The sequence below is a fragment of the Schistosoma haematobium genome, chromosome 1, assembly GCF_000699445.3.
Source record: "Schistosoma haematobium chromosome 1, whole genome shotgun sequence".
NCBI classification, from domain to species: Eukaryota; Metazoa; Platyhelminthes; class Trematoda; order Strigeidida; family Schistosomatidae; genus Schistosoma; species Schistosoma haematobium.
In genome coordinates, this window is record NC_067196.1 from 33,077,401 (window position 1) to 33,090,356 (window position 12,956).

Sequence of the window (12,956 nt, forward strand, 5' to 3'; positions counted from 1 at the left end):
ACTGTCTTGTTGATAGTATTAAAGATTCTCACCGTAGATATTGGTTGACATCTGTTTTGATTTCCTAAACGATTCAAAGTATTATATTAATGAATGAATTCCACAAATTAGAAAATAGTGATATAACTCCATTTAATTTGGATAAAATATTGTAATCAATACTTACAGATTTAGAAAGTTTTTATTTTACGAAGTAAAATCCAAACAAAATTTTTCAAATATCTGAATAGAAAAACTTCACTTTGTTTAAATTTATATTACGCTATTTAAAAAAATAAGAAACTGTGAGTAGACAACATTCTGAAGAAACTATCATGTAAAACTCAATGGAATCATTATAATTATTTCGCTATCTATCTATCTATCTATCTATCTATCTATCTATCTATCTATCTATCTATCTATCTATCTATCTATCTATCTATCGATCTATCTATCTATCTATCTATCTATCTATCTATCTATCTATCTATCCATCTATCTATCTATCTATCTATCTATCTATCTATCCATCTATCTATCTATCTATCTATCTATCTATCTATCTATGTATCTATCTATCTATCTATCTATCTATCTATCTATCTATTTATCTCTCTCTCTCTCTCTCTCTATATATATATATATATATATATATATATATATATAATGGAGTTTGTTCGATGTATTTGATAGTTTATGTAATATGTTATGAAATAACACTATAAATGGAAAGACTGGAAGCAATTGAGAATAACTATTGGTGTTAATTTATATCTTTTTATCAATTCACTTCAATCAAACGTGGTATATTAGTTGTAGTCAGCGATTACCTAAAACGTTTACATGAAATTAAGCTTTATTATGATTTTACAAGATTACGAGGTCGACGCTCAGATGTTTTATTTTTATACATTTAATTAAATTCCATTATTTAAAGAAATTGCATTGTTCTTTTAAAACATTTTATTAAGGTGTTTAAAGCTTAAAAGATTAAGTTCTTTCGACCACTAAGTTATAACTTAACATTCCATGCTTCTAATTTGTGACTATTTGATAGTTTGAAGTAAAATGGAATTAGAAAACACTGGAAACTATATCTCTTGAACTCCCAAGAATAAATGAAAAAATGTAGATGGAGATGTTATTAAATTTATTTTTAGAAAAAGATGGCTACGATGAGAGTTCCACAACCAAACCATCCAGCTCAGAGAACAAAACTCCATCAAAATCATCCACCTGAGCTACAAACCTTGTCTACCATCTCAAATGTTCATCTAACGAATTCACTTCTAACTTAGTTTGTTTGGGTAATTTGTGAAGAAAAAGTTCATTTGAGATTCGTTTATTTTCGTATATTATTCGTCAGGATAGACTGTAAAACAGGACCATTGAATATCTACTCAATAGTCTAAAATAATATGACTATCAAAATAAATAATTGTTTATGTGTAACAATAGGTATACACCGCTAAGCGTCTCAAAATAAAGCGAAAACTTGGGTGGATGTCCTTTGATTTCAAGTTGTTCTTCAGCTAATGTCATTGAGTTATTACACTGATCTAACTTCTGCAAGCCATTCATTCGAAAGGTACAGTTACATTATTTAATAGAATGGCTGAAACTTTTTCATATTTTCTAAATCACACAAGTTAAACTATAGTAATTGCCTGATCAACGGATAATGATGTTCTAAAACATACACATTTTCAGTTATTTTAGCCATTAATCATTTTCATACATGGAATGATTTTTTTTGTACAGGGTACGTCTTATCCAGCATGTCATGGTATATGGAGATATTGGGCTCCACCACTTGAACGTTCTCGACTAGCAACAATTGCATTTTGTGGTAAGTTTCTTCTAAATTAAGTTATAATAACTTCGTTTCATATAATTTAATAACGTTACATTCTTTTATGAACAATAAAACTCTGAAAAGTGTAAATTACCTTGTTTTTTATGATTTACATATAAAATTACATACGTATACAGTCAAAAGTTCTTGTCAGTTTAATTACTGATTCTATTATTTAATGTATATTTATAATTTATCCTGTCAACGAGCATTACTTCAGCTTTTTTACCGACAACATATATTGATGAAAAATGACTTATTGTTCTGACATACCGAATACACTATTTAAACAGATGAGTTGACTTGGTAAACGTAACGTGAACTGCAGCGATTTGGATGACTCTGCCGGTTTCCCACATTGTACGGTCATTCTATGTACCTAAATTAATGGTTGCTCTGGTTGTCAGAAGGAGCATCAGCCTCGTGACTTCCGAAGGAACTCGGCTTTCACCGTGAGGCGTCATAACTCTTCTAAATGAAAATCTTCTGACTCCCAGGGCAGAGTTTAAATGGTTCGAATTATTTTTTCTTGCTAGCGTTTTTTTATTAAGTTAGTTTTCTATAGGATATGGTCGTTAATCCCATGCCCAACCCTCCTCATTTATCGGGGCTTGGGACCGGTAGTAGCCCACGAGGGGCTCTAGGTGGAGTTATAACATGTACCAATACCAGTAAAAAATAATTCATTAAAAAATATTTGACAGAAGGTGACTTCAAAACTTGTTTATATCATACAATTAAAGATTAGAGAAGTTTTAACCATGGCATACTACACACAGATTATTGATTTTCGAAACAGAATAAACATTTTCATTTTCTTTCGCAAAGTATTACTTCTTCTATCCATAGTACATCAATTGTTTCATTAAGGACAATGAATAAATTGCCATACTAACAAAATTGATGTTTGCTGATCAATTCAGATAGTAGCTTCACTAAACTAACAAATAAGCAAGACTTATATTTTAAAGCTATATTTGTTTTAAATAATGTACTATGTACAGGTAATTTGTTCTTTTTTTGAATTTTTTTGAATCAATATAGGTTCGTATGCAGGTGCAGTACTTGGATTATCACTTTCCGGTCTACTAGCTCAACAAATGGGTTGGCAGTCACCTTTTTATTTCTATGGTAAAATAGTTTATTACATGATAAGAATGTATTTGCTTTTATGTCATTAAAAATTAATATTTCCATCATAAGATGATAATTTTGGATATATAGAGAAAGTTCACTGTCTATCATTTTAACTGACGCTTGACCATAAGCTCTTAAAAAGACTTCTTTAATTATTGTTGGCGAAAAAGGCAAGGTAACAGGGTTTCATTAAAAAATGTGACCGTAAGTTGGCAAAAATATGCCGACCCTTCATGTGTGCCTCAGATACGAATTCCAAAAAAAACTTTATTCATAATATGTTTTCAAAGCTTTTGTGATATGTATTTATTTGAAACGAAATATTAAGAAATAAACTCACTGGAAAATTCATTAGATATAGGAATACTGTAGATAAACAGTACTATTGAAAAATATCATTGGAGTGGAGTTGATTTTGTTTGAGATGATTAATGGAACAAACATGGATGCAGAACCATATAAATTCATTATATTTCGTGGTTTCTCATCAGCTGCCTAAATTTTACTTGCTTACGCATGTTACTCCTCGTAGAGGAGTATAGGCCGCTCACCAGCATTCTCCATCCAACCCTGTCCTGGGAAATCCTTCTCAGCTCTTTCCAGTTGTTATTCAACTTTTTCATGTCTGCTTCTATTTCTCGACGTTGTGTGTTCTTTGGCCTTCCTCTTTTCAATTTCCCTTCAGGACTCCAAGTTGGGGATTGCCTCGTGATGCAGTTTGATCATTTGTATAATGTATGTCCTATCCATTTCCATCGTCTTTTCCTAATTTCCGCTTCAGCTGGAAGCTGGTGTGTTCTCTCCCAGAGAAGGCTGTCGCTGATGATATCCGACCAATGGATGTTGAGTATCTTGCACAGACAACTATTTATAAGTCCTTGTACCTTCTTGATGGTGGTTTTTGTAGTTCTCCAAGTTTCATCTTCGTAGAGAAGAACTGTGTTGAAATTCATATAGAAGGTTCTGACTTTGGTGTTGACTTGTCAATAGTTGTTTTGAGTTCCATATGTTCTTCAATTGAATGAATGCGGTCGTTGCTTTTCCAATCCTCGCCTTTACGTCTTCGTCCGATCCTCCTTGTTCATCGATGATGCTTCCCATGTATGTGAAGGATTCTATGTCTTCCAGAGTTTTCCCATCAAGTGCGATTGGATTACTGCTCTCCGTGTTGTATTTGGGGACCTTGGTTTTCCCCTTGTGTATGTTGAGGCCTACTGATGCAGAGACTGCTGCTACACTGTCTGTCTTTATCTGCACTTGTTGGTGTGTATGCGATTGGAGGGCTAGGTCATCTGGGAAGTCCAAATCGTTTGATTGGTTCTGAGCTGTCCATTGCATACCGTGTTTTCCCTCAGATGTCGAAATATTCATAATCCAGTCGACCACCAGAAGAAAGAGGAAGGGAGAGAGTAAACAGCCTTGTCTGACTCCGGTCCTTACTTGGAATGCATCTGTCAGCTGTCCTCCATGCACTACTTTGCACTGTAGTCCGTCGTATGAGTTCCGGATAATATTGACAATCTTCTCAGGAACTCCGTAGTGTCGAAGAAGTTTCTATAACGTTCTCCTATCCACACTGTCAAATGCCTTTTCATAATCGATGAAGTTGATGTACAGTGACAAGTTCCACTCAATTGATTGTTCGGCGATGATCCGTAGTGTCGCAATTCGGTCTGTGCACGACCGATCCTTACGGAATCCAGCTTGTTGATCTCGAAGTTGGCTGTCTACTGCATCTTTCATGCGGTTCATCAAAACTCTGTCAAAGACTTTTCCTGGTACTGACAGTAGTGTGATTCCTCTGTAGTTTTCACATTTGCTCAGGTCTCCTTTCTTTGGAATATTGATGGGGTGTCCTTCTTCCCAGTCCATCGGCACTTGTTCCTCCTCCCAAATCTTTTTGAATAGAAGGTGAAGCATGTTTTTAGTTACTTCGATGTCTGACTTCAGTGCTTCAGCTGGTGTATTGTCGGGTCCTGCTGCTTTCCTGCTCTTGATTTGTCTGATGGCCATTCTGACTTCTTCCGTCGTTGGTGGATTGACATCTATAGGAAGATCTGTGTGTGCTGCTTCGATGTCCGGTGGATCCATTGGAGCCGGTCCATTCAGGAGTTCCTCGAAGTACTGTACCCATCTGTCTCACTGTTCTTGAATTTCAGTGATTGGCCTGCCTTCTTTGTCCTTGACCGGTCTCTCTGGTTTACTGTATCTCCCTGCTAGTTTCTTCGTTGTATCATAAAGCTGTTTCATATTTCCTTCCCTTGCAGCTTTTTCCTCTGTCGTTGCTAGTTCTTCCACGTATTTCTTCTTGTCGGCTCTAATGCTTTTCTTCACTTGCTTGTTTGCTTCTATGTATTCAGCTTGTGCTTGGACTTTCTCTGCTCGTGTTCGGCTGTTGTTAATTGCTGTCACATAAGATTGATGGAATTAAAAAAAACTGATAAGATGTGTTACGTATATTAAGTGAAGAAAACTTTTATATATGGGCTGAATTGTTCAGGGAAGGCATGGGTTTTGGTCCCAATAAAAAAGACACTGGATAGCTATTTTTCTTAGTGTGTGACTTCTAAACAATATGCACCCGCAACATTACCAGGAATCGGACTCGGAACTATGAGTACTAACTATGTGAACTTTACCCGTTAAATAGCTAAGTTGTGATACAATAGCTCTAATCAACTTGCACCATGTCAAGATATTTATTTTATATCACTGGTAATGGCAGTATTTCATTCACCGTGACTGAACACACTGATCACAGCTTCCCATTAGAATCTAAGTATTACATCATAAAATAAGTCACTAGAAAGCACAGATCTATATGTACAATTCGGAGGTTTTGTAAAGATAAATTTGGTTTCTAGGTATCAGTCAGAATGTTTATAATATTCAATACCAACACTTTTGATACAAAGCATATTTGCCGATGGAATAGATAGTGAATCCAACCTGAACTTTACTTTATTCTGAGTTATTTTAAAATTGTTATGAGGCTATTAATATGTACAGTTATTCATAGATCGATAGCATTTCAACACTACAAGGGGTAATGAAAAATTATCGACACTTGTAAATAGACGTTGATTTGAACGTATTTTTATAAGAAGAAGAAAAATCCATAATCTTCTCAAACACTAAATTTTTAATAGTTTTTGTGCCTAAGTAGTAAGTGAAATTATTTATCCGTAATTTTTCGAATTGTTTAATTAGGTGTTATCGGTATTATGTGGTTCTTTTGGTGGTGGAATGTAACGCATGAACGCCCGTCTTTACATCCAACTATATCAGAAGCTGAACGAACATATATTGAGACTTCAATTGGAGAGTCGCCTACAATAAACGAAAGTGTGAGTTCTCATTCAATTCACCGATATTATAAATTCTTAAGAAAATAATCAACAATATATTTCTTGTATATATGATTCCAAAGTAAAACCTAATGTCAAATAAAGATGAGATTTATCGATTGTTTACGGAAGGCTAGTGTACTTCAGTCTGGCCATAAAACAGTCATCTGGAAGGAGGCCCAATGGAGAAGCCATCATGACATCATGTCTAGGGAGATCATCATTAAACTTAAAACTGCACGCTGGAAGTGCTGCATAGGAGTAGCTCTCTAAGAAAATGTTTTGGTACATCAAATTTAACTTTATTAACGTCAATATAATCATGTAAAAAGCAAATACTTTCTGTGAACAGAGAAGTGAGATCTAACGAGATCATTTTCTTTCCTGATACAATAGCGTTGATTATTGAGTCCTCGAACTCAAAAGAACCTGAAATGTTACGTTCTCAGATCCGGTTTCTGACGGATTGTAGAATCTCCATCAGCCATTTGACAATCACGTGGTATGAATAATTATTGATATCCATTATCGGGCAAAGAGAAAATCCTTCTTATGTACCTTCGGCTGCTCATATAATCGTGGGATAGAAGAACCCCATGGCCTTAAATGTTCGAACAGCTGGTTATCAGTGAGTAACTCACATTTCATCGTTTTCAGTATCGTGGTTGATCGTCCCCAAACGGAAGCAGGTGGTTTTGTTAGGGGACCACACCCGGAGCCTAAAGGTCTGATCCACAAGGTAGTGGAGCATCGTAAAGAGATGCAGTTCCATGGTAGCCGGTGGCCAAAGATTGGTTCATACCCCATTTGTTCCTTCAGGATACTGGAGCCCATGTGCACCATTGGTTTGGAATCAGGGTTTTTCATCTCCCCTAGGTGGACTCACCATGTCCACCAACCCGGTTGAAGCGCCGGACCCTCACTTTTCGTCCTCTCAATTTGTAAACAACACCCCTGCCACGAGAAAGCAGTGAGTAGGACTTCCCTGGCAGAGGCTATATACGCGTGGCGATGTGAGAGTATTTTGTGAGGGAGAGCTGACTTCCAAAACTATTACCTAGCGTAAGCTCTTGAAGGTTTCTAACTAATTTAGTAAATGATTCAACCCTTTTTTTATTCAATACCTAAAGTTTAAGAAATTAAAGCATTATGTGCATATTGGAATGTAACACCAAAGGAGCATATAATCTCATTGTGTGACGACGCTGAATAGTTTATTTCATCGGGTCTTTTGAGACTTAATTACAATGAAATAACACTTCACTATTTGTAAGTTATCATACTCAGTATTTAAATTTTTGAAGATCTTGACCACTTCATTTTCATTAACCTCCACTTGTCTGTGATAATTCTGTTAAACTCCTTTAGTTTACTGTAGACTAATAAATATTAAAAAAAATCACTTATATATACGATCGTATAGCTTCAGAGAATGATATTGTCGAGAAGAAAACTCTTCACTGAAACATCATTCTTTCAAATTTATTCAAAGCCTAGTTATTTTTGCATCTTACATCTTCATATTTATAACTTTTGATCGTTATCTATCTTTGAATTAGTTATGATGTAATATTCTCTTTAGTAAAAAAATGAAAATACTTCATTACTAATAAGCAACTATGACTTTCCCCCCAAAATAAAGTTAAATTCAAATCGGAGCAATTTGAAAAGGAGATTTACATTCTCCTGTCATACACTTTATATAATTTTCTTATTTATATAAACAAGATACTATAACAATTATTCAAAGTACATATAATTTAGAGTAATTGTTTCCAATTTTTCTTACTTAAGAGACCATGTTTAATGAACATACAAATTAAAATCTCGGGGTAACATTTGATTCCATTTTCATGATATAAATCGATTAGTATCATCTAAATAATAAGTAGCGTTTTTGATTGTTTTTTTTTTAAATGTAAACGCCCTAAACGTACATTATTTTAACTACAGATATATTGATTCCTTTATTTAGTTTACTTGCGTTCAACGTTGTATAATATTCCAATTTTGAGAAATAAAATAAATTTATATATTTGTTAAGCTTTTTATTTCTACATTATGAACTACAGTTGAAAAGTCTATTTTAGTATAGGTGCTTAGATTTTCTTATTTAGATACAACGTTTTGTTAAAGTTAACTAATGGTCATAAGTGGAATTCAAGTCGTACGCCTTGTGCCACTTGAGATATATCAACTAGATATACCTGCCTAAATAATGCTATATAAATGTAACATCTTTGTAGTAACTTTGATCATTGGTATTACTTAACAATGAGACTTGGATCCACATTTTATTCTATATTAAACTCGTTAGAAATCATATACTATTTATCATTGACTTGAATGTATGTTAACCAAAATATCAGTCTAAGGCTTCATGACTTATATACGTGGATCATTACCGAACTATTGCAAGATTGAGTTGAACTAATTAACCAATATATATATGATCGGTATTTTATTTTCAACTTGAGAAAAAGTTTGAATCATAATTTCACATTGATTGTTGCTATGTTAAAATAAATTCCTTCAATATCTATGCATACTTAACTAAGTAAGTAGAATTCATGATTTCCCAGCATGAATTCAGTATCATATTGATCTGTAACTGATGAATAATTTACATAATTTTGTTTTGTTTTTACAAATTTCACTCATATAATATATCATTAATTTGGTGAATAATTTTCATGACTTTTGTTTACAAACATTGATTTGTGCATAAAATCTATTGTTTTCTGCTACAGTCTAACATATTCATACGGAACAGAACAACAACAACAAAAGGAAAAAAAGCAACAAATTGACTGACTATTTCACTTAATCCATTATATTTTCATTAATTTATTTATAGAAAATACCAATTCCTTGGAGAAAATTCTTTACATCACTTCCTGTCTATGCAATAATTATTGCGAATTTTGCAAGAAGTTGGTCATTCTATTTATTAATTACAAAGTCGCCAAAATATTTTCGTGAAGTATTTGGTTATAATTTAGCTGAGGTAAACATAGTACATTGAAACCAATTGTTATTTAGCATGAGTTTTTAAATATTTCAATCATTGAATGTTAGATCTTGGATGTGTTGTAAGTACTTTGATTAATTACAACAATGACCAAGTCGTTTGCACGAACGTCAAAGAGCAATGTACAGTTTAAAAATACATACTATGATTGTGGAACTTGGAAGTAAACTATATGTTTTATAAATTTTTTCCCATATGAATTGGAGTGAGGACAAACTCCACTCTCGTTCTCAATTTCGACCTCGTATCTGGCAACCAACCAAAATGAAGCGGGAATTATTATTTGTGCTATCACAATCCATGATGAAGGTCATATTTCATTCTCTATAATTTTTGCTGGTTTACATGAAAAATGTAAAGTTTTCTACGACGGCAATATCATTTTATCATTCTATGAATGTGTCAAGTGTAACACAGTCATGATGGAAGAAAAATTAAAACAGTAAAAATAATAACTCCAATTAATTCTGGAATAGTAGTTATTCTCAAATATCTACAATTGACTGACTAAATAAATTAAAACATAACTGTTATTACTGACTATGATATACCTGGATGACTTGACAACATGGAGTCTCTTCTCAGCCTATGAAGTGAGGTCTTTCAATTTAATTTTAGAACCGATAACAACATGGTCAGATAAATATGCTATACTTCTGAGATAGTATTTTTCAACAAGATTTGTCTAAATGAAGTAAGAGCGTAAAACCAAATGCTTCAACAGAGAGTTTTTGATAAGTTTTATACTTTCTACACCAAAACATATGAATTCAACAAGACGCAATCATTTTATTAAACAACTTTTTATTTGTTTTTTCTTCTAGACTGGATTTTTGTCTGCATTGCCACATTTAGTAATGGCTGTTATTGTTCCTATCGGTGGACAGTTGGCTGACAAATTACGAAAAAATACATTATCGACAACAGCTGTAAGAAAAATATTCAACTGTGGAGGTAAATTAATAAAATCGCAATATTCTATCTTATAAATAGGATAAAAAGTTCACACTCGAAATAATTTTGGAATATTGGGACAGTTAATATTAATGCCCGAAAACCTGTTGTACAATTATTTGAAAGCAGTTATTTTAATAAAATTTTGAAGGATACTACATTAACATCATGATAATTAACATGTAATTTTGAAATAGATATTTAGGAACTGCTTAGATGAATAATGTAAAACTTCAAACTTCTACTCAGCATTTGAATATTCTCATTCTCATCTACTTCTTGATGTCACAGTGATCACATCAACTGTGATTGTTAGTACTCAATTTCGCAAAGTAACATGTACGGTAAAATCAGTGTATAGTATCTTCCACTTACAAATCGTTTCTCATATGATAAAGATTACTTTCAAACCCATGAATAATGTGTGTTCACTTTTATTCACTAATTGTTTTGTTTCGTTCGTTAAACCATGTTTAAATCCTAGTAGTTGCATAAAAAACGTTTTGTATTTAAATACATGTCATTCAATTTCTAAACAAAGGAGGTAGATTTCAAGCCGTTGATAATCACAGAGATTTTAAAAGTATGGATTCTTTAGCATAAATGTGAGTCTAATAGAGACCAATCAGCGTCTTTCATATGGAAAGACCAAAAACACATTGAGAATCGTTCATTTTTCGACATTCATTTGTCCGTCACCACGACGTGCACTACTGTAGATCTAGTCATCATCATAACAAATTTCATTCGACTCATAATATTGAGAAATAATCAAATATTAGCATAGATGAATATACACAGTCATTCTTAAAGTTAATAGCTATTGATGTGTTATTGTACAATTAAATATTATGGATCATTTAACAACTACTCTGCGTTCTATGCTGTAAACAATCAGATGAATGAACTCTTTTGAGACTTATAATCTTTCCTGACTTGATTATCTTCGGATTATACTCAAAATATTTTTGTAAACATTGTTTACATAGGCTTAAAATTAAGTGTAATTAAATTCAGATCCATTTTATATCTTTATTTCAATATATAAACACTTCCTCCATATACTTCAGACAATAATCATTAGAGTGATGATTCGGAAAATTTGAAAATAGAACAGGAATTTTAAAAAAAGAAATAAAAACAGTGTAGATTTTTTGAACAATAACACATCTATCAAAAACATCCCAAACTGACGAGTACATTCTAGTACTGATTTTTTCAAGATTTTAATGTTGTTTAGAAAGTAATTTACAAAATCAAATTCTCCCTAAAAGAAAAACATTTTGTTGGATTATAAACATGATTTTATAACAGAATTCACTATTTGAAGTACTATCTTAAATCTCTGAAAACAGATTACTAAATGAGATTGGCGAGGTTATAATGTGAAAATAGAGGCTACCTTTAGTGGGAACCCGTGCAAGAATTTTATCTAAGCTGGATTCATATCAACGAGATATATTTCCATATCAGTTACTATAGATCTTCACTATAGCAAGAAAGTCAGTTATAACGACTTTTTTTATACAAGCTTTGAATATTCCTAAATTATAAATTTCATAATCTATCCAGAGACAACAGAGCTGTGTTCCAATGTTCCCCCTATTCATGGTACATCAAGCCATTATTTTAATACCGGTTAATAAATATGATAGTAGACTCAACATTTCTAGTATAGACAAGAGTAATTTATACGGCTACTTCTAATGACTTTATTAGTCAGCGACAAAATATTTTATTAATTAGTAAACAAAAGAAGTTAACTGAAAGATCACTTACCTTTTTCATTAAATTTTAGGTAACTTTTCAACTTTCTTTAAATCTTGATTATGTAATATGCTAAAAGTTGATTAAGAATACATGAAGATACAGAAAACAGATAGAATTTAGCTTTCTGACCTGCAGTCGTATATAAGTTAAGAACGAAAAAAAGGGTTAATCACACATAATTTCTATCATGAAGACAGTTGGACGTTAGCTGCAGGTTCCTTTGATGAAAACAAAAGTCAGGTTTTAGCCTTCTAATTTCCATAAATCCTCAAATCTTAATATGACACCACATTTTTGTTCTTCAGTGGTTTTGTATTTGTTTAGTTCATTCACCTCATGATCATATGTCCAATAACCGGTGCTTAATAGAGCTAGGTAGACATTTCTGTTTTTTGATATGTAGGTTCATGAGAATATAATAAACAGATCCAACTAGAAACGTTTAGTAAATATTGGAAGAATAAGATAAAAACTTAACAAAAACTTAGTTATTTCAAAGATTGAAGCGTCGTATCTCAGGGTAAATATTTGATAGGTATACTGTAGGTATTTGATCACCCTATATATTATTGGAAATTCTTTTGTGATTCTGTTATACGAAAAATTCACTCCTAAATAAAGCACGGAAAATCAATTCATTTATATTTTTAATAGAACGCTCAGGTTCATTTTGTTTGATAACAGATTATATTCATGTATACAAATCAATTATTAATTACATTCACATTGTAGAATCAACTCATTTTATTATTATTATTTTAGTAGTGTAGTGTAAGTATTACTTTAAATGAGTGATTCAAAATAAAAACGATCTTAAAGTTTTGTTTTAAATGAAACTCGTCAGTTGGATGTAAATTCGACCCATTTCAGGAATAATTTT

The 12,956-nt window shown here is 32.5% G+C and overlaps 1 protein-coding gene across 1 annotated transcript in view; it reads left to right on the forward strand.

Annotated features, from left to right (window-relative positions):
- Window positions 1-12,956, forward strand: part of MS3_00007916 (uncharacterized protein) — a gene marked incomplete at its 5' end in the record, with an annotated part of 69,703 nt that overhangs the window by 48,173 nt on the left and 8,574 nt on the right. The window contains 5 exons of the mRNA XM_012940167.3: window positions 1,744-1,831; window positions 2,882-2,968; window positions 6,185-6,321; window positions 9,179-9,328; window positions 10,177-10,306. Coding sequence (XP_012795621.2) covers window positions 1,744-1,831; window positions 2,882-2,968; window positions 6,185-6,321; window positions 9,179-9,328; window positions 10,177-10,306 — 592 coding nt within the window. The remainder of the gene's footprint in view (window positions 1-1,743; window positions 1,832-2,881; window positions 2,969-6,184; window positions 6,322-9,178; window positions 9,329-10,176; window positions 10,307-12,956) is intronic.